The 24,455-nt window shown below is 37.3% G+C and overlaps 1 protein-coding gene across 18 annotated transcripts in view; it reads left to right on the forward strand.

Annotated features, from left to right (window-relative positions):
• The window catches only part of CNTN4 (contactin 4), a 958,186-nt gene that overhangs the window by 620,441 nt on the left and 313,290 nt on the right, over positions 1–24,455 (forward strand). For all 18 annotated transcript variants that reach the window (XM_079933645.1, XM_079933652.1, XM_079933654.1 and 15 more), the window contains 2 exons: positions 10,422–10,548; positions 17,389–17,564. In XM_079933645.1, the coding sequence (XP_079789771.1) occupies positions 10,422–10,548; positions 17,389–17,564 (303 nt within the window). The remainder of the gene's footprint in view (positions 1–10,421; positions 10,549–17,388; positions 17,565–24,455) is intronic.

Here is a 24,455-nt window from a genome sequence, read left to right on the forward strand (position 1 = left end):
TCTATCTAATCAGAATTTGGGGAGAAGAATGTAGTTCTATATTAATTTTTAAGTGTCTTTTTGCACCCAAAGAATATAAAGCACATTAGGAGTATTACCACTGTTTTAGGTTAATGATCTTCTGAAAAGGCCCCCATTAAAGTGTATGAATTTCAGCTGGAAGCTAAGACTTTGGGGAATGATTAACATATAGTTATATATATATTTTTTCCAATTAGAAATAGTGTCCTGTGATGGAGAAGGGCATGGGAAAGACCTGTTTTGTTGGGGCTCATACATATCCAGAAATCAGAAGAGGCGCAGTTCAAAGGAGGAGACTTCTAGGGTGCTGTTGATCATAGGACTGACCAGGTGAAGGTGGAGGCATAAAAATGAACTTTAGGTCCACAGAGAGAACATCTTTGCCTGCCAGATTGCCGACAGCCTATTTGTGTGCATTTTTACATACAAGTGCATGTAGACAATTGTCAAAAGGAAATAGAAAGAAGAGAAAGAAGACCAATAACATGAATTAAACCCATGAATAAACTGATACGTACTTTCTATGAATACAGTTTCAATTAGGGGTCATTTAGCTGCAGCGGATAAAACAACTCAAATTGGCTTAAATAAAGGCAGTCGTTTGCTCACATATCTGGGCATCTTAGGAATAAATCTTGCTTTGGACAGAACTGGCTCCAGATCTCGATATCATCAAAGCTCAGTCAGCCTCCGTCCTTCAGTTTTGTTTTAGCTTCATTCTTGTTTTTTTGGCATCATTCATTTTTTTTAGGCTGTCTATGTGGGGACCTTTGGAAGCTCCACGCTTCTTGCCACCAAGCAGTTCTAGGCTCTAAAAGGGATTTTTGCCCTAGTAGTTTCATGAAAAGCTCTGGAATAGCATTATTAGCCAAACTTACATCTTACGCATGGGAACCATAATTTAGTCAGGGAAATGGAATATTAACTGGCCAGGCCTGGGTTACCTCCTCCTGACTTGGACAGAGGATTTTAGCCTATCCAGACCACCTAGTTTGAGAAAGTGGTTCACCAAAGAAAGGGTGGAGTGCTCTTACCTTAGAGAGGAGAGATGGATTCTGAGCAGGCAAAAGCCATAGATTTTCACTATATACTCATGTCACTAGGGAGACAATAGTAAGTGAATTAGCGACCCAGATATACCAGATATTTAGACTTCTTTAGCCAAAACCTATCAGTTATATACATATGTGTTTTATACTCTTATTTGTTCTCATGAGTCAGTAGTAATATATTTGAATATAAATTAAAGAGCTGTAGTGGAGCACAGAGGTTTTTAGGACAATAAACTGTGTGATAGAGTAATAGTGCATACATCTTATGTTGATACCTTTGCCAAAATCCATAGAATTATACACAACACAAAGAGTGGACCCTATTGTACACTGTGAACTTTAGTTAATAATAATGTATCAGTTGGCTCATTTGTTACAACACATGTGCCACACTAAAGCAAGATTTTTCTTTAACATCTTTATTGGAGTATAATTGCTTTACAATGGTGTGTTAGTTTCTGCTGTATAACAAAGTCAATCAGCTATGTGTATACATGTATCCCCATATCCCCTCCCTCTTGCACCTCCCTCTCAGATGTTAATAATAGGAGAAGCTGTGAGCAGGGGAGAAACGATATATGAGAACATGTACTTTCTGCTCAATTTGTTCTAAAAATGAAGTCTATTAATTAAAAGTGTAAAGTTAGCTCTACTTATCTGATTGTCTGTCAGTCCTTCTAGAATAAACACTCCATGAGGGCAGGGTGGTTGCCATGAGGGCAGGATGGTGTCTTCTTTGCACACTATATGTCCTCTATATGTAACATTGGAAATGACATATAGTATATAGGCCTGTGAATGCTGATCAGAAACTGGGTCAAAATGTCTGATAATTAAGAATCCTTCTGATTTTAGAAAAGAAATATGGTGCACAAAACATGCCCAGTATTATGTAACATCCCCAGCTGAGTCTGGGTCAGCACTCCATAATCAAACACATTTATAATTCTGTAGCAAAAAAATGTGAATATTCATGCTAAGCTATATATAGCTTCATAGCTTAGGTCATTTTTTGCCTCCAGTTGACCTGCACAGTATTTGCATTTGTTGAAAAGTCATCTTTCTTTTCATACCTGAGGCTTGACATCAAAATCACCCAATTACTTTTTTTTAATTGAAGTGTAGTTGATTTATAATGTTGTGCCCATCTCTGCTGTACAGCAGTGACTCACTTTTACATATATATACGTTCCTTTTTTTAATATTCGTTTCCATTACGGTTTATCACAGGAGACTGGATATGGTGCCCTGTGCTATACCGTAGGACCTTGTTGCTTATCCATTCTAAACGTAATAGTTTGTATCTACCAACCCCAAATTCCCAGTTGTTGTTTTTTTTTTTTTTAAAGGAGTAATGAATCCATTGCCCCTGAAATGGGTCAGAGTTTGAGGTCAAGGTCAGAGTAGGATGTGTCGACACAGCTCCCCTTGCTGTTCTTTTCCACTCCTACAGACCATTCCTCCAGCAACATAGAATTTCTCTAAGCAGAGCCACTTTTATCTCCTCATGCTTTCTCACGTCCCATCATTTCTAAGCTCTGGCATTACGTACGACTAGGTCCTCATTATGTGTGACATGATGTGTGATAGCAGTGGCATCATTTTGTTAACCAGAGAACAAAGAAAGAGTAGAAGAGTTCACCTCTCGTTTGGATTTTCTTTCACTTTCTGCCTTCAAAACATATACCATCTGTCAGTAGACTTCTCTGTTGCTTGCTGTTTAAAATGCTCATTTGAGGGAGTTAAAATAAGGAAGGTGGGGGCTTCCCTGATGGTGCAGTGGTTAAGAATCCACCTGCCAATGCAGGGGACATGGGTTCGAGCCCTGGTCCAGGAAGAGTCCCACATGCTGCAGAGCACCTAAGCCTGTGTGCCACAACTACTGAGGCTGCGCTCTAGAGCCCGTGAGCCACAACTGCGGAGCCTGCACACCACAACTACTGATGCCCATGTGCCTAGAGCCCGTGCTCTGCAACAAGAGAAGCCACCACAGTGAGAAGCCCACGCATCACAACGAAGGGTAGCCCCTGCTGGCCACAACTAGAGAAAGCCCGTGTGCAGCAGTGAAGACCCAACGCAGCCAAAAAAAATAAAATAAAGATATCTTAAAAAAATAAATAAATAAGGAAGGTGGAAGCAAGAACGGATGAAAGAAATGTGTTATCCTTTAAGTAGGAATGTCTGTCTCCTCTAGTATCTGTTTTGCCTTTGCTCCATTCAACTGAACAACCAAATAGAACCAAATGGAATAATTATTCAATAAAAATGCTGTGTGTAGGCTAATTTCACACATAAGCCCTTGTGTGGGGCCTTTGAACATCCCCTGCTATTTATTTTATAAAGACGAACAACAGTAAATCGTATTTGTAATGATCGTTTGACAGCTGTCCAGTCATTTCTCCGATCAGTAGATTCAATTTTATTCAATTTTAAAGGAATTCTCACACTCTGGAAAATCACTGTTACAGTATTTCATTTGTTTCTGAATTTCCTTAGGTTATTGCCCATACGTTTTGTGAGTAATTTGGATCCACGGAGATGCTGCTGACCTTACAGATTTTTAGCCAAAACGAATTTCCATGATCATTAGAAAAGCTGGAGGAGAAGGCTCACAGCCAGCCAGATACAGTGGGCCCTGTGTGTGCCCTTCTTGGAACATTTGGTTCTCCCCTTTGGGCTTCCCCCTTGAAAAAGCGAAATGTGACCATGACGCTGGAGCACACCCAACAAACCAGCTTAGCGGGACTACCCGTTCCTTGTCCCCCGTGGCATGGCTTTGCTTTGCAATCCAATAAGGCAGCGTTGTTCTCCCTGATTACACACACAGACACACGCACACACCCGCGAACACACACACGCAGCATTTACTCTCTGGATTGGTCAAGGGCTCTGCAGGATGCAGAGTAAAAGACACAACACGGCAAAGCCTCTGTGGTTCGCGTCAGGATGCTTCTGTGCGTGCCGAATGCAACAGTCCACCTGCCCTCCAGATGTGACCCAGATAAAACTCTCATCTAAACCCATGGGCTCATGTTCTGAGCTTATATTTCAAGCCCTTGTTGTTCTGCATTAGGTCTCCTAGAGTTGGCTTCCTGAAATGAGATCGTTGCCATTTCTGCCCAAGACCAGGTGTTTAATCAAACAACCTATTTGATGTTGTAGGAAAATTGACTGTATATCATAGTCCTAGATTCTTGGCTGCTATGGCAGTACTTTCTACCTGCCGTGAGGATGAAGGGCCTAAACAACCCTCAAGTGTGACACCTGGGAACTCCACAGCAATTACAAGTAGAATTGAATCCGGTATTTTTAGTTTTCTGGGATGAAATCATAGTACTGCATTTTTGTCCTTTCCCAGCAGAGTTGTGTCACTGAGTTTGCAACAGATGAAAACTATTTCCAGCGGAAGAAAAGCACATTGACCAAAGGGCTATGCTTGCAAAACACGACCTTTTACCCCATCCCACATGGTAGCTACGGAGTAATCTAGCACACAAAACTAGCACACACAGAACAAAACTCTGCGGGGTTGTTTTTCTTCATTGGTGTCCTTAATTGGTCTAGGGCTGAAAGTTATCTGTGCTCAATTCGTAATTGAAAGTACTAGTTTTCCAGCTGCAGAATGCACAGTAATGAACAGAGGTGCTGGGTTGGTCTGTGAGGAGCTCAGAAATCTGCCTTTTATCAAGTACCCCCAGGTAAGGGGGTATTGGTGCATGAGGTTACTAGACCACACTTTGAGGAATAATTATTTTGGAGATAGCTTGATTATTTTTTTATTAAGTTATCTTCTATGAAATATTTACCCTGAATTCATCCCTGCTGTCTAATATGGCTCAGCTGCTAAATGACTTTCCTTCCCATCTCAGTTACCTTTTAGGACTGTTCACAGATCCCTGTTAAAAAAAAAAAAAATCTATATTTAGCATCAGTGGATTTCTGTAAGCTCTACCTCCCCTCTCACTTGCTCCTTTATGCGTGTTATCTTTTGCTGACCTTTCACTTGGAATCCAGAGTTTGCTCTACTCTTATTCCCTGGGACCTGATACTCAGGCCTCTGTTTTGCTTCCCTGAGTCTACTATCACCTGAGATTCAGCCTTATTTTTCTCTGGTCAGTCTCAGAATTCATGCTGGCCCTATCCATTCCAATTCCTTAGCCCAGTCTGGCTTCTGGTAGCCTAACTGAGCAGCATCCTGCTTGCCTGGGAGAGAACTTTGGGGACATGCAGAAATGGGCCAAATTAATTCAAAAAATAAAATAGAGAGTGAAATCAATGATGTCCCAAAGCTGCAGATAGATTGTGACATCTAGCTATCACTTATTTTATCTGCAGCTTTGGGACATCAGTGATTTCACTCACATCTGGTGGTCCAATGTTGTTTTATTACTGTTTTTCTTAGAGTATTATTTTATTCTTAGGTGAAAATCATTTTTCTTTCTATTACAGATGCAGTACAGTTTTAGTCTGTGATCTGGGAAAATACATTTAGGAATAAATAATCTCTTCTAATCTAAAATTCTGTGATTCTCTGCATCTCTTTCAATAATCTAAAATTTTGAAGAGTAGCCCTGGCACTACAGTTTATTTCTGGGCTGCTTGCAGGAGGATAAAGGAAGAAGTTGGCTGACAAACATTGGTTTTATCTCTCCCCAGAATAGATTCTAAAAAGAGAAGAATCAAATGGGAAAAGGAGTTTGAGAATTGCTGGTTGAGAGCAATGTTTTTCAGTAACTTTTAATATTTAAATTAAAAGTTATTTAACTTTTTATTAACTTTTACATTTAAATTAAATTTATTTAAATTAATATTTGAGCAAAAGGGGAGAAAGGTTTAGAGTACCCTGATCTTTAACCTAAATAAGTTTCTGGTCATGAAATCTCTACTCTTTTCTGAAGATCCAAACATTCCCCACTCTTCATTGAAGCATGAAAGCAGGGTTTCTTTAACATAGATTCTCTCTTCTCTTTTAAACTATCCCTGAATAAAAATTGGAGAGCTTCTGTGGGATAGAGTTTAGGGATCATGGGTGGTGGGGCTAGAGGTAACCTAGCGACCGATTGGCAGTTAGCTGTCAAGGAGGGGAGAACCCAGAAAACCAGGATGTACCAGTATCGGCATTTGCACTAAATCCCCCAAGCTGGGGCTGAGATCAGTGCTCTGGAATCTATGAGATTCTATCTGGGTTTCTGACCACCTGGCTGCTTCCCCCATCCTTCTTCTTAACCATGATTTTTGAGACTTCCCGCAAGTATGAAAGATCCTTACCTTCTCCTTTCCTGAGAGATCCCTAAAAACAATGTGAGCCCATTTCCCTAACTTCTCCAAGGCAGGGGAGCACCGCCGTGACTTTTCACCCTATTGGTAATCCCAAAGTAAAAACATCAATCTGAACAGCCTGTCATTTAAATAAGATGAGATTCATTACATATAAATAAAGGGTGGGTATAGCAGGAATGTTGTGTGTATCAAGTGAGGGTAAGATTTTACTACAGGGAAGTGGACTAGTGGGTCTCCCTGAGGATGCCTCTTCTTTGTCAACGGGGTGCAGCCCTGGGGGTTCTCACAATTAGCTTCTTGAGTTCAACTATGAGTGTTCTAAGGGTTATTTTATACAGCTTTAGTCCCAGAGTTTGACAAGTCCACCCATTTTCTTTGTGTGGGTCCGTTTTATCGTTTTCTGTTCCTGGCTTCTTACCTCTCAACTATTAGTCCAAACATGTGCTAAAATTCCTTCTCTAAATGTTTTCAAACAAGAATTTGTTGGTTAAACTTTGCTTAAGAGAGAAAGTCTAAGGGTGGGTGTAAAGCCAGTGTTGGCTGGTGTTCTGCTGTTAGGAAATGGAGAGCTAGGATCAGAAGGGTCTGTGTTAGTACTTCTCAAATTTCAGTGTACAAAAGAATCCCTCAGAGAACCAGGTTAAAAGGCAGATTCAGGGACCCCAGATTTTTCTGGTGTAGTCAGTCTGGACTGGGGTTTAAAAAAATAAGCATGCCGTAATTACAATGCAGGTGGTCCACAGACCAACATTGAGGTGTATTGGCTTATTAATCCTTTCCTCTGTTGCTTTCTGAGATGCTCCTTTACCTCACAGGCTGAAAAATCACGGCCACTCCACTAGTTACATAGGACAGCTTACTGTGATAAAGGGAAGGGTGAAGTTAATCTTCTCAGCTTTGAAAATAGCACATGCAAAGTGTTTTGTGTATACCTTCAAGCCACTGGAAAGTCACTCTGTGGCTCCTACACACGGATAGAACAGACTTAGTGGTGTCATGCTCCGTGTTGCGTTTGAGAATGTCACTCTCAGGGCTGTTTAACCCAGGCACCTCAAGGTTTGGGGGAAATAAAGCAACTCTTTAACTCATTTTTCTTAAAATATTGGTAACCCTGGTCTTAAAGGTATTAAAGTTAGGATATCTGTTTTCTACACCTGGATAGCAACTTTCTAAAATCTCTCCCTCCATCTTTGTGAAACCAAATAGTTCATGCTTGAAAGGCTGTGGATTTCCTTAGATGAGAACTGAAATGCTAGTCCCTTTATGCTAATGTTAATTTCTAGGCAGTGAGCTTGGTTAACCAAGAGAAAATAAAAACTTCAGATGAAATGTGTCAATTATAGCAAATGCAAAGCATCATTATTATGAATTCTTGTTACAAAATACACAGAAAAAATATCCTTTTTGTTATTTAAATACGGCATGGATACATTGAGAAATAGTACAGATGTTAATCCAAAGTCTCTCAGCTGCATCCTGGATAATCATTATTATGTTTTATTCTTATTTGGAATTACTAGTAACAGACTGTGTATTTCTGTATGAAATTCAAATCAGAGAACACCAATGAACTGAGATGGTTGATATTATATATATATATATATATATATATATATATATATATATATATATACACACACACACACACACACACAATTTTGGAATTGAGACAACAATAGAAATATATTTCTCTCTTAAAGAAAAATCTACCAAACCTGCTGCTGTGTTAGTGATCTTGATGAGTAATGTTTGTCACTTAACTAAATATGCTAAAAATTCACCTAATTCTTCAAGATTGAATTGAGCTAACTGATGACCAGTATCTAAATTTGTTTTGAAAATAACTGTCATTGAAAATCTGAAACGTAAATATGCAGATTTTGAAATATCTAGCTTTAAATGACCAGTGTTTAAAAAAATACTTTTGTGTACTTTTACTCCGTGTGTTCTTTGGTAAATCCTGTTTTCTTTGTTTAACTCCTTCATTAGCCTGAGATTGTATACATGGACTGAGGAGAGAGGGTGGTGGTGGTAATATAATTCATGACATCTTTGAATGCAGATATCATGTGTATGTGCAAGTGCGTTTATGGGAAAGTTTTCATGGCTTCTTTTTCACCCTTAACCAATATAGAACCACTGAGTGAGTCCAACGCTGTTATTTTATAGATGAGAAAATTGGGGCATAGAGAGACTAGGTGATTCTCCATAGGTCATGGAGTTAGTAGCTGACGCAAGGCGTTGAATCTCAGTTCCTAGTCTTTCTGAACCCATATCCTGCTTATTCTCTCAACAAGGTCATTGGCTGTCCCCATTCCTCTAAAATTCTGTTTGATTTTCTTGTGTCCTTAATTTTTCTTCTATCCCAACCTGAACATGCAGAGTTTTTAAAGCCTGGATCAGCTCTGTGGTGCTTTGTGACCGCCTGGAGGGGTGGGATAGGGAGGGTGGGAGGGAGGGAGACGCAAGAGGGAAGAGATATGGGAACATATATGTATATGTATAACTGATTCACTTCGTTATAAAGCAGAAACTGACACACCATTGTAAAGCAATTATACTCCAATAAAGATAAAAAAAAACTTAAATTACTTTACCATGTTTCACCTAGATCCCCAAATCGGCTTTCTTCTTTTTCCTCAGTCCTGATTCACCTGAATGAGTTCAGTCTCGTCCTATCACCTATCAACAGAAAGCTGGTTTTGAAGGTTTTCCAGGATAGCAGTTAAAATTCACAGCCATCAGAATAATCCATATAAGGGGAAAATGGATTGTCAGCTACAGGGTGCTACTCAGTATCACTTTACATCATAGACCCTGGCCCTCTGTCTCAGAATTTGTTAGGCAGTGCCTAAATCAGCTGACTGAATACATTAAAAAGTGAAAAAATACCTCAGTTAGAACAAATCCTTATTGACCGTCTTTGATGTATAAGCTACTGTAGTTAGTACTACAAGACATGCAAAAACGGGTAAGATAGAGTCATGCTCTCGAGCTTACAGTCCAAAGAAGGGGAAAGAAAGGCACAAATGCATTTAATAGAAAAAGACGTGTCCACAGAGAAATATGGATATAATTTATGAATCATGTGGTTAAAGGAAGACCTGAGGGTGTAGAAAAGCCTTCTAGGAAAAAAGGGACTCGATTGTAAAGAATGAAAACCACCTTCGTGGTATGGGTGGTGAGGGGCCTTTTGACCAATATTTATTATGTGTTTACTATAGAAGCATATGTACTCTACACTGCTCCTTCAAATCTAGTTTGTGGACTATTCCATTCTTTGAGCTTTGTTGCTGCTCCATGACAAAGTAAGTTTTATGCATTTAGTTTCTGTTACTGAGAGAAGGAATTTAGAAACTCATATCTCTTTGAACTTGGTATAGACCAGTCTGGTTATTACTGAACTCATGTTCTTAGTCAATCCCAGCTGTGTGATACTTACACAAGTATCCATCTGTGGGTCCATAACAGGTTGAAAAAAAACAAACTGTTAATTTACCACACATAATTTGAGAATCATTAACTCTAGGTTATTCTTTATTTACCTGCATATCCAATTTAAGAAAGTTTTGTACATATTTTAGCAGTACACTGCTGCTTCTCCTTATTAATGTATTTACGAAATCATCATTGCTTGCTTCCAACTATAGTATCCCATTACAGAGCAGAGACATTCTAACTTTGTGACATTAGACAGTCTTCCAGGATGACAGCAGCACAAAAGGCACGTAGGAGGCACAAAATGTGAACAAAGTAAAAGGCCGGGCTAAAGACAGGTGGAACAATAAGAAGTGGAGGAGAGAAAAGGGAATGCCAAGCCGTTCGGTGTCTGGAAGTTGTTGGTAAAAATAAGTCATCGATATGAAATAGGAGAGTCCATATCTCCACTTCATAATTCCAAAGATTATTCTTCAATGGGAAATTTCATCCAGAGGCTGGAACGAATCTGTTGTGTATTACTCTTTTTTTTGTTAGTTTACCTCTTTTATTTTCATTTTGTTGTTATTTCCTGTCATTGTCCCTATTTGGAAGATGTTCATTTTTGGACATTTTCTCTTCTTATTCCAGATGACTACACACTGCATGGCCCAATTTTCATTCAAGAACCAAGTCATGTAATGTTCCCTTTGGACTCTGAGGAGAAAAAAGTGAAGCTCACTTGTGAAGTTAAAGGGAATCCAAAACCTCATATCAGGTTTGTTAACTTAAAAGCATGTGTTCTCACGCATATACTTTCTGTTATTAAACAACAAATGCTTACGGAGTGCTGATTACAGAAAGAGCTTTTAGATAGGCATCGTTGGATATCCTGAGATGCTCAAGAGATGCTCGTGCTCATGAAAAGTTTAGTACCCAGCTTCTGTTTCTGGCAGTACCAGGAATTAAATATCCTGATTGACTATCTCACTGAAAGTCTTAACATTACTTAACAACATATTTTTTTAAAACACCTTTTTAAAAATGCATCAATAAACTGGCAGGAAAGAAAGAAATACTTAGTAAGTGGGTTTTGAACCCAGAGCAGAAAACTGAAAGCAATTTTCACCTTGAAGAACTATGTGAACTGCAGCTTTGGATTTTGCAGTTTCACAGGGCACTGGGGTCACAAGACAAAGCCTAGACTCAACCAGAAGGAGAGTCTAACATGCGAACACCTTCCAGAATAGACCCGGGACCCAAGGGCTACATTCTTAGGATGAATGTAATAAGAAGTAACCTTGCCTCCCAAAGGACTTAAAAGCAAAAGTAATTGCCTGTTTCAAACCTTGGTGTTAAGTGGTTTTAATAACAGATGAGACACAGCTGAAAGGAGAATTAGTAAAGTGCAAGATATATCTGAAGAAATCGTCTAAAAGCAGCAGAAATGGATAAAGAGGTGTTCCTCTTTATCCAAATATGAGAGAGAGAGACAGAGAAAAAAGAGATTAAGAGAAAACGTTTACACATATCTAATCAGAGTTCCATAAGGAAAGGAAAAAAAAAATGAGGCAGAGGCAATATTTAAAGAAAGGCTAAGAATTTCCCAAAGCTAATTAAACATTCAAAGCCACAGACTAAGTAAGCCCAGTGAATTTCAAGCAGTGCAAATAAAAGTAAAGCCCTGTCTAGAATTATCATGGAGAAACAGCAAAACACCAACCCTAAGACATGATCATAAAAGTAGGCCAAAGCTGTAATACAGCTAACCTTCAAAGAGATGACAATTAAACCAACAGCTGACTTCTCGATAGCAACAAAAAAATCAAGACAGAAGACAGAATCTTCAATATGCTGAGAGAAATTAGCTGTCAAATTTTTTTATGGCAGAAGTACTTTTTAAAAAGGAGAAGAAAGTAAATGTGTTTTCAGACAGACAGAAACTGAAGTTTGACTCCAGCAGATCCTTACTAAAGAAAATGCTGAAAGATATACTTTAAGCAGAATAAAAATGATCCCAGGTATACTGTCTTAGATATAAGAAAGAATGATAAGTAACACAAATGGTAAAGGTTAATATTTCCACGTAAAAGTCAATTGCACTAAACAATAAAAATAATAAAAACAATACTGTATTGTGAAGATTAAAAAAGAAAAGTTAAAAGTCATGACAATATTAGAAATAAATTGAGAAGATATATACTGCACAGTGGATTATCCATGTGTTTAAAAAAAATGGAACGAAGTTAGATCCCTACCTCACAGGGTACACAAAGATCAAATCCAAGTGAATAGAAGACCAACATGGGAAATTTACAAAACTTTTAAAAGGAAATAGGCATACATATTTATGACTTTGGAGGGAAGAAAAAACTTTTCAATAATGACAAATAAGCACAAATCATGGAAGAAAATATTTAACTTCACTAAAATTAACAATTTCTGTTTAGCAGAATATACTGGGATGGGTAAAATTATAAGCTTCCAACTGGGAGAAGATATGTTTAATACATATTATTTGCAAAGGATTAATATGTAAACTATTTAAAGAATTTCCACAAATCAAAAAGTAAAAAACAAGTAACCTAATAAAAACATTTCCAAAAGACTTGATCAGATACTTCTTAGAAAAGAATATCAAATATCCATTAATCATATAAAGAGATTATCAGTGTATATTAAAATATACAAATTAAAACTAAAATGACACACTCTTTCAAACCCACCAAATTGACAGAAATTTAGAAGAGCAAATTTAACGTAATATAAATAACATACATAAATATAACCTGGCATATTCATACACGGTAACCCCATGCAACAGTAAAAATGAATGAATTACAGCTACAAAAACATGACGGGTCACAGGAACGTAACTTTGAGTAGACAAAGCAAGTCATAGAAGAATGCAAAGTTTATAATCCCGTATTTACTAAGTTCAAAGGCAGTAAGATGGAGTAGTTGTTTAAGGATACTAACATACATGATAAAATCATAAAATCAAAGGAATGAAAAAGCCAAAATTCAAGATTATAATCAACCATTGAGATAAGAGTGATTGGAAACAAAATGGAAATAGGAGACTTCAAGAGTAATAATATTCCTTTTCTTAAACACAGATCTTTATTGTCTTGGGATCCTTTATATAATTTACATACATATTATAAATATTATTTTACCTCTATTCAGATTTAATTGATGAAAACCTTAAGCTAATAACCAATATGTAGTGGTATATAAAGACCAAAAGAGTATATGGCACATGTGTCATAGTTTAGGGGAGGAAGAAATTGGAGTCACCCGGGGAGCACAGAAGTGGAATTTGAACTGAGGTAGGTATTGATAGTTTTCAAATTGGCAGAGGGCAAGGGACATCCCATACAGGATGGTAGTATTAACGTAGTGGAAATTGTTTTAGAGTTTAGTTTGTGTGCCCATTCATTCATCAAACATAGCATTATTCATCAGACCCCCCCAGTGTTTTTCAAACTGTGAATTCCAGGGTCCAAGGAGTTGACTCAGGAATTACCTGGGATGAGTTATTATAGAGTTTCTAACCAAGATTCCATCGTGGTAGGTCTACTTTGAACTAGGGTATATATTAGGATTCTGAAAAATACATCCTCTAGGAAAGATGTTTAAACCACTACATTAAAGCAGCTGCAATGTTCCATCCTAGGTTTGAGGTATTCAAAGATTAATAAACTACATATTCAAATAGTGTGCTTTGGGGGTCAGTGCCTGGAGGTGGAAGTACAGGACTATGCTGGAAGTGTGAATAAAGGATGTCCAAGTTCTAGGGCATTCTGGAGGAAAGAAAGTCTGCTTCAGGATAGAGAGGGAAGGTATCAGAGAAAGTTTCACAGGAAAGGAGATATTTAAGTGAATTTGGAGGGCTAATGACCTTTTGTCATAGGGACAAAAAAAAGAAGTACATTCCAGAAAGAAAAACAAAAAAAAAACTCTCTAATGGACCATATAATTAGGGTGAACATGTAATTTATCATCCAAACCAGCACACTTCTGAGAGGAAAAGGCCACTGTTAATAATTATTCCAGGACAGGTGTAAACCCAGCAATGTCCTGGATAAATCAGAATACGTAGCTATTCTCCCTATAATATGTTGAATTCAAGGCTAAATCAAACATTTTTAAATGCTTTACGTAGTAAAATAAATAAATGAATAAATGCAAGAGGCAAAGGTTCCTACACACATAAATGATGAGTTAAATGGCCCCAGTTTTTAATACATCGCCAAGTATAAGTTCAGATGTTAGCCACAAATGAGAAGAAATTTTGCAGCAGAATTTGGCAGGTTGCTGCTTTGTTTTTCCCCAAACTCTGACCTTTAATTAACATTGCTTTTGTAACATTGTGTTTCTAGATATGGGGGCTTGCTTTGTTATTTAAAACAAGCAGAGGAACAGAAACCTATTATGTTTTTAAAGATTGCCAGGAAAAGCTGAGAAGAAAACTTTTAATCAAATGCACTAGCAGTTGGTTGCAGTGTACTTCACTTTCCTGTATATACTTTTGGTAGTTTCTCTGTGACGAAATAGCTGATTGGTACCTGGGAGCTAAAAGCTCCCTTTTGTAGGAGGAAAGAACAAGAGAAAGAATGGAGAGATCAGGTATTTTCAAACATCTTTCTGGCTGAACTTTTTCAGTCTTCAGGCTGACTTTGAGGGGAGGAACCCCTAAGAGAAATTCAAGGTGAGTTCTTCATGGGGATCTTCGCCATTAGGTTTTCCCTCAGATGCCCCGACTGACCTCTCTTCTTTGTGTTTATTCCCTGAATGGAGCCTCCTCTTTTCATTGTTTCCTGCCCCTCAATTTTGAAAGGATTGACCCAGACCCAGAAAAACTTAAGAAGTTTTGACTTGTGCCCACTCTCCTTGTATTAAAGTTCCGGAAGGACATGTGACAGTACTTATGGCTGTCAGCCTCCATTTCCCGATGGAAAGAATGGTCACGTACTTGGTGGAAATACTTTTGCTGTGAAGTTTGTATTCAGCTTGGTTTGCAGACAACTAATTTCAGGTCAGAAAGGTCCTGCCCCTTCTTCGGTGCCAAGCTGAAACAGGGAACAAAGAGAGAGGGTTTTGCTACAACACATGCTATAGACAGCTTCCCAGCAAGGTCTGAAAAATGGTACCTTACAGAGCTTCACAGTGTCAGTATTTGGTTGTGCACAACCTCACTCTCTGGAGAGAATGGGATTGTGATTCCCTGAATAATTCAGAAATCAGCTTACAAGACTCACCCATCTCCTATCCCTTGGGAAAATCTCTTTGTGTCAAATGAGCATCGCCTCTATATTACCAGTTCTTAAAAGACTCCTCAAACATTGAAAATGAATTGTGAATATTTTCAAGAGTGTTTCAGTATAGAATAAGGAATTCAACGCAGTCCACATTCAGTTGGAATGAACAGTGACTGCATCGCAATAAAACTTGGTATAGTGCTGTGTAATGGAGACTCAACTGCATTTCACAACAAGCGCCTTATTTTCTAAATATTCCGTTTTCCTTTGCTATTTGTATGTAAAAGCAGGTAATAAAGTAGAGTAATGGACTTTCTGCAGAGCATTCTGGTTGAGATGACGAGTGTAGACAAACCCACAGAGGTGTTCTCATTATCCCTACGAAGACTTTTCTAAAAAGGCTCACGTGATCCCATTCCTAAATTCCGCTCTCTGCTTGCAGCTCACATTAGATTCCAATTTCCTCTTTGAGTTCTTACACTTGTCATATTAAATTGCTCGACTCTCATTTGAAGTGAGAGTTATGACAGAGATGTGACCAGCTGACTCAAAAAATTGTCTAGGGCAGGCAGTCAGCCCTGGAGATTCATGAGCATATAGACCTGCTAGGACGTAACCCAGTCGTTCTCTTTTTATTGCGTATTACTTTCTTGTCTGTGTCAGAACACAGAATTACTGTCAAGCTTAAGAACAATGTCAGTTTCTAATACCCATCTTCTTATCAAAAGACACTTAAAGAGCTATGTCCCATTTCCTGATCTGGCCCACCTTTCCCACGCCTCATGTTTCCGTATTTTCACCTTTCAAAGACATAGACGTGAACAAATGTACACTGCTGTGCTGTGGTGGGCTAGGATGCTTCTTAAATTGTGTATGCTCAAAGCTAAAATATCCAGCCAAGAAGTAAAATATTTAGTGAAATACCACAAGCCTTTATTGAGCACACTGAGTGCCAAGTTCTAGGTTACTAAAGGGAGACTACGAAAGTGATATAGGCAAATTATCTATGGTGAAGGCAGAATTCCCACCTAAACAAGTAAGGAGAATTCTGTAGGAGCTTGGGGGAAGCTTTGATTTATCTTGACTAGGAATACTGAGGAAGACTTCATGAGAAGAGGTGTAGTTTAAGATTGACTTTGAAGTATGAGAGACGGACGTCTCGGTGGAAAGAAAGCACTCATTCTTTAAACATGTTCCTGATGATACCCAGTATCCAAAATCTTGAAACTAACTGGCCTTCATTTTTTTCATTTCAATGCTTTTACGTTATGCATACCAGCCCTGGTGCCCCCGAATGTTATAAGAGGATACACAATGAGCATGTATATACACGCACACGTTTAAAGAGTGTTTTTTTTTACCGTTTGAAGGAAATAAGATCACTGTTTCTCATTCTTTACTCCCGTTATTGCTTCCAATCAATTTCCTTTATGGTCTAGTGTTGCCTTATTTTTGGCCTCCCAGTGTGAACGCTACTAGGAGACAGTTGATAATTCAGATACTCCGACTATGCTGTATCCATTACCTGATATTTTATGTAGGATTGTGGGGAAGGAAGAGAAAAAAAGATAATCATTGTTTTGTATTAGTTCAAAAGTTTGTACGTATTAAAACAACTTACTGAAATGCAGTTTGGTTAAAATAAGGTCTCTCTGGAATGTTATTGGCTGTTTAAAAAAAAAAAAAAAGGAGATCTTGTTACTAAAGCTTTTCTGTTTAAATGTGTGAGTCCCACTAAAACTAATTTATTGGGCCAGGCCCTATACTCAGATACACAGATGATCCAAGTAAACAAACAGAAAAGCAAGAAAACACTCTTTGTGTCTGTTACCTAATGGCCTGATCTACAGTTTATTGGGCTGGTTGATTGATGTTTGAGTGCTGGTAGCTAAGGAGATCTTCAAAGTGATCCCTGTTGAAGGCTAGTTTGGTTCCTAAGATAACTCTAGATCAGTGGAATTCCTCTGCTTTGTAGTCAGCCATTTCAGTCATATTAAGGACCAAATCAAAGCAACTCTGCAATTTCATCAAATACTCAGCAATCTACCGGAAAATGGTGTATTCTTTCCAAAAAAAAAGGGAAGTGTCTGTAGCATTGTAAGTAGTCACAAAAACAAGTGTTAAAATTTTAATATCTTGTTTACTTTAAAAGGACGTGCTCTTTTAAAGCATGTGTATGCATCTATGTTGGCACCGTTGCTGGGTAGAGCTTTTCTAATTTTTTTTTTTTACCATGGTTAAAAAACAGTCACAGATGATATTTCATGCGATTCATAGTTTTTATGTATTTTAGACAACTCAGAATTATTGATTAATATTACAAGGCTTTATCTACTGGCATTTTTATACTATAGGTGGAAGTTAAATGGAACAGATGTTGACATTGGTATGGATTTCCGCTACAGTGTTGTTGAAGGCAGCTTGTTGATCAATAACCCCAATAAAACCCAAGACGCTGGAACGTACCAGTGCAGAGCAACAAACTCATTTGGAACAATTGTTAGCAGAGAAGCAAAGCTTCAGTTTGCTTGTAAGTAGCAATTATATCCTGCTGCAAATGTGACTTTGAGTTTTTGTGCCTTGTACCAATCAGCCTTTAAAACAGTTTATCTTAAAACACCAAACAGATTTTACGTTTTCATGTTGATCTTCTTTACCCTTCTTTCATATTTGCAAAATATCTTTCATTGTAGGGTAAACTGTAAATCTGAATGGGAAGATGTATTCTTCTGCTTTTATAAGGGTTGAGATAGTTTGACTATAAGATAATTTGGTTATATGATGCTCTATACACATAAATTCACATACACTCAAATTTATACACGTATAAGTTTACATGTACAACAAATTACACGCACGTACACACACACACACACACACACACACACACACATTTTAAAGCGAATATGTATAAGCAAGCAGTTGAATTACCAGTAAGTTAATAGTCCATGTGACAAGCGATTTAGCCATAAAGCTCACAGTTGGAAAAGAAAAAAGCTTGGTAGTCTCTTAATCCTATAATTCTCTAATACTTTTTCTTATTTGAAGGAAAAGGAAAAATTTAAAAGCAACTGCAAAAAACAAAAAGTAAAGGCAATCAAAGCTTTACCTTTTATATTTGTGGTTTAGAACATTTAAAAAGCAAATTGCAATCTTTTAGGATTACCAGCTAATGAAAGTTCATGAGCATGTGAAAGATAGTGGAATTTAGAGATTGCAAGTTGAAAATAAAATCCACAGGCAAGAGCAGTGAGTACACATTGAGTATAGACACCTTGAAGGATTGATGTTCAGCAGTATTTTTAAGGGTTTATGTATTTGCCTATGATTATATATTTCCTTGTGTAAAATCCCAACTCATATAGCAGTGCATGAATGTCGAAGCTTTCCTAATTACAAAGTCTGTTGGCAGTAACGCTGTAGGATATTCTCATTAACAAAGTCCTCTCCAGAAACTCAATATCAAATATACCTAATATTCAGTACTTAATTTCTTATTGCTGTTTGGTGGCATTTTGATGAGTTGAGAAATGAATTTTCTAAGTATTAGGTATATATGGGATACCAGGCTTATTTTCTTCGTGAATGTCTTCTGCAGTAGTCTTCCAAATAATCTAAGGTGAGCAGAAAAATAGGAGGATATGTCTGATTGAGTGCTACAGAACCAAAGTGTTTATTTCTTTTGGTTTAAAACAAATGTGGTATCTATATTTTTAACAAATAGATTTTGTTGGATTCATTTTCGAAAATAATCATAGACTCTCAGAGTAGGGAAATCTCTGTATTCAGTTACTCTTGTACTTCATTGATTTTTGGATTTCACAGTGTAGGAAATTTTTTTAAAAAACGGTAACAATAACAGGAACAGAAAAGAGATTAACATAGCATTAACAAACTTTTGCTTTTCTAATTTATGACATTTAAAAAACAAATTACTAACTTTTAAGGCTCTCCTTTTGTAGAAGTCCAGGCATTTCTACTACTAAAAATATTGGAAAGATAGAATCTCATATGCAGGGATAGTCATTTAAATAGAATAGTTTAGCCAAAGTAAAAGCTCTGCCACTCGTTGTGTGGTTGAGGTGCCTGAGTTTGGAATCCACCCTGCTTATTGCACTTCTTATGCCTAACATCCTGCCACCCTCAGAATCGTCAGCTGATAAGCATTCAGCTTGAAAAATTCTGAAGATAGAGAGCTCACCTTTTCATCACAGAGCATCCTGACCTGTGATTGCTGTACTTGTTCAAAAACACAAAACCAAGCACAATATCTCTTCCTTAAAATTGGGCTAAGTATCTAAATCTCTATCACCTTCACTCCCAGTGCTTACTCTATGATTCTGGTTAGGTTCAGACACGTGAAATTATGTTCATGTCCCTTGTCCCATAATTCTTTTCTTCTCCAGGTACTCAATCCACAACCATCTTCTTCACAACACAATTTTATTCAATTATCTATTAAACTGTGACCCTGTAGAAATGTCTGTACCCAACTCTATGCGTGTGCCTTGACTTTGCAGAGGACAGTGGGAACAGTAGTATCCCACGATGTGAGCTTCTCTTTTGATGAATGGGGCTGACATTGATATTTACTTTTTTTTAAAACCTCAGTCTCATATTTCAACTTTTTTCATATAAAATTAGAGGATTGATTTTTCATGAATGGCTATTAATCCAGAGCTACCCAATTGTGTTACTTTAATGCCTAAATCCAGAATTTTATATTTACTCCTATTAAATTCACCTTCTGTGTTGTGACCCTTTGTTCCATCACAGTTGAAATTGTTTTAAATCTTTTTTTTAAAATCTGACATACCGATCCTTTTACTTCAGTGTCAGCAGAAAATGTGATAAGCGTGTGTCCATTCAAATAATTGATACAAAATGTTGACCAGGACAGGGCAGCCTGCCAGTAGAGAATGTCCAATAAAATGAGATTAAATTGATAAATCAATATCCTTCACCTACTCGTGTTCAATTAGCTACACATTTACCCATACATACTATACTTGAACCTCAGTATCTCCTACTTGTTCTTAGAGTAATGAAAATCTTTGCCAGATGCCTTGCTGAAATCAAGATGGACAATTTCTACAACATCCGCTTGTTACCTGGTCTCTGTGAATCTTGTCTAGATCTTCCTTAACCATTTATCATAAAACAGCCAGAGTAATCTTTTAAACATGTAAATGAGACCATTCTACTTTCCCGCTTTATGCCTTCTACTGCACTTAGACTAAATCTCAAATTCATTACCATGGTCTTGTTTTCATTTCTCAAAAATGACAAACTATCTTTTGCACCAGTCCTTGATACTTTCACTCCCTCTGCCTTATTTGCTTTTCTCCTGATCTTTCACACGCTCACTTCCTATGATCCTTAGTTCTCAATTTAGGTGTGACCTCCTAAGAGAAAGTTTCCATATCACCATGTCTAACCTAAGAAGCAGCTCCTTCCATTTCTTCTCCTGTCCTCTGCCTACCTTTCTGTTGCCCTCTACTTTTCTACATAACAACATCATTTTCAATCATTAGGACTCACTATGATCTGGAATGATTTTGTGTATTTCTTTTTTCTCATTATTTGACTTCTATGATAGAATCTAAGTTGTAAGAGAGGTGAGGCTATCTTGTCCATCCTTATATCTCCAGAGTCTAGAATAATTTATATGTAGGAATAAACAACTTGCTTTATTAATTGCCTATTCAGTGACACAACAAAGAAAATATATGTATAAAGTTATTTTGGGGGAGGATGTATTTTTTTTGGTAAACCTGCACCCTTTCTATTCTAGTCATTTTCTGGAGTCTAGCATTTTGATCGTTAACATATAGTTTCTAGACCTTTCTTTTCTATCCTTTTTAAATTAAAAAAAAAATAAAAGACATTGCCTCTATTCAAAAATCATTTTTAATTGGTTAGAATAAAATGTTTTTCTTCATTGATATAAGGTGGAGCATGACAATGACATCTTTTAAATGTTACCGAGTAATTGCTTTCTCCCAAGCATTTTCATAATCATTGAGGGAAAAAGATGTTGCCTTTTGACCATACTTACTGAACTATAATACGCAAGTAAGAATATTTCTTCATTTTTAATCATATGATCTTATGGCTGAAACGGACCTTAAAGGTTTCCTGGCCTGTATCTTAAAATAAAAAAAAATTAAATTGAAGATTGAAGTTACTGAATTACTTGTTATTTACATAATTAATAAGTGAGAACCAAGGAATGGCAGCTTCAGCTCCTATCCAGCACACCTTGATTTGTGCCTGTGTTAGACTCACTTTGATTTTATAAGAAAAAAAATCCCTTCATCTTTATCTAACATGTTACACCTTCAGATCTCATTTATATACCTTCTGTAACTTTATCCACACGATAATTTGATAAGGTAGACATCATTTATGATTTATTTAAAAAATATTTTCATACTGCTTTTATAGACAGAATTTGATAATCTCTTGTATTTAGCATTTAAAAAATGAATTAATTCACATAAGCAAAGAATCTAATTAATGGAGATGATGCCTCTAAGAACCCCCGCTTTTCTTAGGACAGAAAACTTTCCTTGATTAAACAGGCAGAGCATAATTGAAGTCACTCTTGATAAGGTGTGGACATTTTCATGAGCATAGAGTATTGTAATGTAATTTGGAGCACATTTTGTTTTCAGTCCCCTTGCAATATTAAGCCAGGGTCAATCACTTCTCTTTCTGTCATTTAGCCTGTTTCTAATAGTAGACTACCAATGCCCCTTCTACCATCTAGTCCTACTGTTTCACCTTGGGCTAGCAAACTTGATTGATTAATTTACCAGGGTCTACCCAGCGCCTGGCATTTAGTAAACTTGCAATAATGTTGAATAAATGAATAAGTTATAAGGATTGGATGTTAAAGTCATCAGGCCATGTGTGGGGTATGAGTTGAACCACTGCATTTAAGGACTTTCTGGCAGTCCTTTGGGAGTGCTTCAGAGGTAGATGCAAGTATTTCCACCTTGAGTTTGTGTAGAAGACAATCGCCATCCTACTTCCAGATAAGGGTATGTGTTGGGGCATCATATGTTAAAACATGCCATCAAAGTTTACTTGTATCCTGAAAACCTGGCGCAAGAGTATATATAGCTTCAATGAAGTGTTTAGGAATAGCTTTCCTTTAACCTTCCCTTCTCACAAGGGGTAAAGCAAGTTGAATGTTCTTTAACTCTTACGTACGTACCTGAATCAGAAGATAAGGCCAGGAGTAGAAGGAATTTCAGTTCATTATTTCACTGCTTCATGGCGGGGATTTTTCCAGAGGCTGTGTCTATACAGAATGAAGTGCTACAGCTCTGTCATCCTACCTACCTACTTCCCAGCCAAGCATCCCAATCCAAATCTGCTTGAGAACCACCTTACACAATTAGGCAACAAGGCAATTTTGTTCACTGACATATAGATGTGGATTTTTTTAAGTAAGTTGTAATCTACACTTACACGCTTATAAAATACCCAAGTCACTGTTCTAAAAATTTGTGAATGTGGGCTTGAGAAACTGAGATACTATATTGCCTACGTTTAGATAGAATGGAATGTTGTCCATTGCTCCATTCCACTTTATGTGTCTTATAATGTTGCTAGAACTGAGACATCTCATCAGAGCCCTGGGGATAACCATACTTCCGCCTTAGGGTGTTATGAAGATTAAATTATAAAGCATATGCAAAAGCCCAGAATAATTCCTAGCATGAGAAAATGATGAAAAAGCTGCTTCTGTATTTTCCTTCTGTCTTTTCTTCTCTTCCCCTCTTTTCCCCTCTCTTTTCTGTCTTTTTAAAATAAGAATAATAACTAACCTTTATTAAACACTTAGGTATAGGGGGTAAGGGCACAAGCCCTGGAGTTAGGTTCCCTGGGTTGGAATTCAATTTATCCTGTAACCCTGTGACCTGGGACAAGGTTCTTCTCTCTGCCTCAGTTTCTTTATCCATAAAATAGGGTTAATAACTCTACCTCCTTTATTGTGAAGATCACATAAATTAATATTGCCTAAAATTCCTAGATCATTGTCTGGCACACATTAGGGGTTAATAACTGTTAGCTATTGTTATAATTTTTATCATGATTTGATTACTCTAGGTCGGAGATGAGGCTAAGCATTTTGGAAGCGTTATCCCATTTAATTCTCAACATAACCCAAGGAAGTATAGTCATTATTTTTCTTTCGTAGGTAAAGAATCTGCAGATTAGGGAAATGAGATAATTTTCACCAAGGGTGCAGTGGAAGGGAGAGGACCCAGCATAGGAATCTGGCTACCTGACTTTTGAGCAGATGCTCATTACATGGCATTTGACATGCATAGTTCCCTCATGACAGCTAAAACTACACTTTCCTTGTGGAATTCATGTTCAAACTATAGATTTGGGTGATTAATAAAATGTTTCTTTTGTAGACACAAACTTGGATTTTTCAGTGTGTTTACAACCTTTCATATAGTACATCCATCATTAGTTTGTTTTTAATTTTTTACTTATAGGCTTCCTGATGCTGTCATAATGTTGATTTGCTGTTAATATCTAAAACCATAATGTTGTGTACCACAATTATGCATACATTTGTGGCTCGAATTTTAATATAATTGGTTTCAGGTTCCATAATGAGAATAATTAATAACAATATTTCTGCTCTAAAAGTTAATATGCAAATTTCCAGTTTATTGCTAGTAGGTTGTAAAACATTCTGAATATTGATATTTTATGATAAATAACTGTGAGTTGGCAAACTTTCTATCCCCAAGCAGTAAATGACATGTTATTATAAGTTTTTTTACTCCTGTATTATTCCTCCCCCACCTGTGAAAAAAGATGTACTTTAAATGTAGATTGTTAAGAAGGGCTTCCAAGAGACTAATCCAATAACTCTCAGATTTTAGCCTGTCAAACTGATTGCTTCATAAACATTGTTTGGGGCCTTCTTCCTGGAAGAAGTTCAGCTGTTTTATAACAGTTCAGATCTTCAAAACAGAAGACTTAATACTACTCATCTCCTGCTGGGGATGACTATAATTCATACATAAGTACCTCCAAATTGCTTACGGTAAAATTAAATCACTTAACAAAATCAAGTCGCCTGCCTGCTGTAGGGAAACTGGCATGGTCTTGGCTGTGGGCGAGGTGGTGTTCTTTTGAAGGAAGTGATGGATATGCTGATCTCTGTTGGTACCTCGCATGAGGTGGGAAAAGAAACTAGATTGGTATACTCTATTCAAACCCTGCATGTGTACCTCCTGAGCTTGTATTATGAGGAAGGGAATAGAAGAGGAAAAGGAAGAAAAAAGAAGGATAAAGATGATAAATGAAAGGGAACCTTAGGTGCAAAAACCACCCCATATTGGCCTTCTATGACCTCTCTCTCTATATATATATATATAGAGAGAGA

The sequence above is a fragment of the Stenella coeruleoalba genome (genome assembly GCF_951394435.1).
Source record: "Stenella coeruleoalba genome assembly, chromosome: 10".
Classification (NCBI taxonomy): domain Eukaryota; kingdom Metazoa; phylum Chordata; class Mammalia; order Artiodactyla; family Delphinidae; genus Stenella; species Stenella coeruleoalba.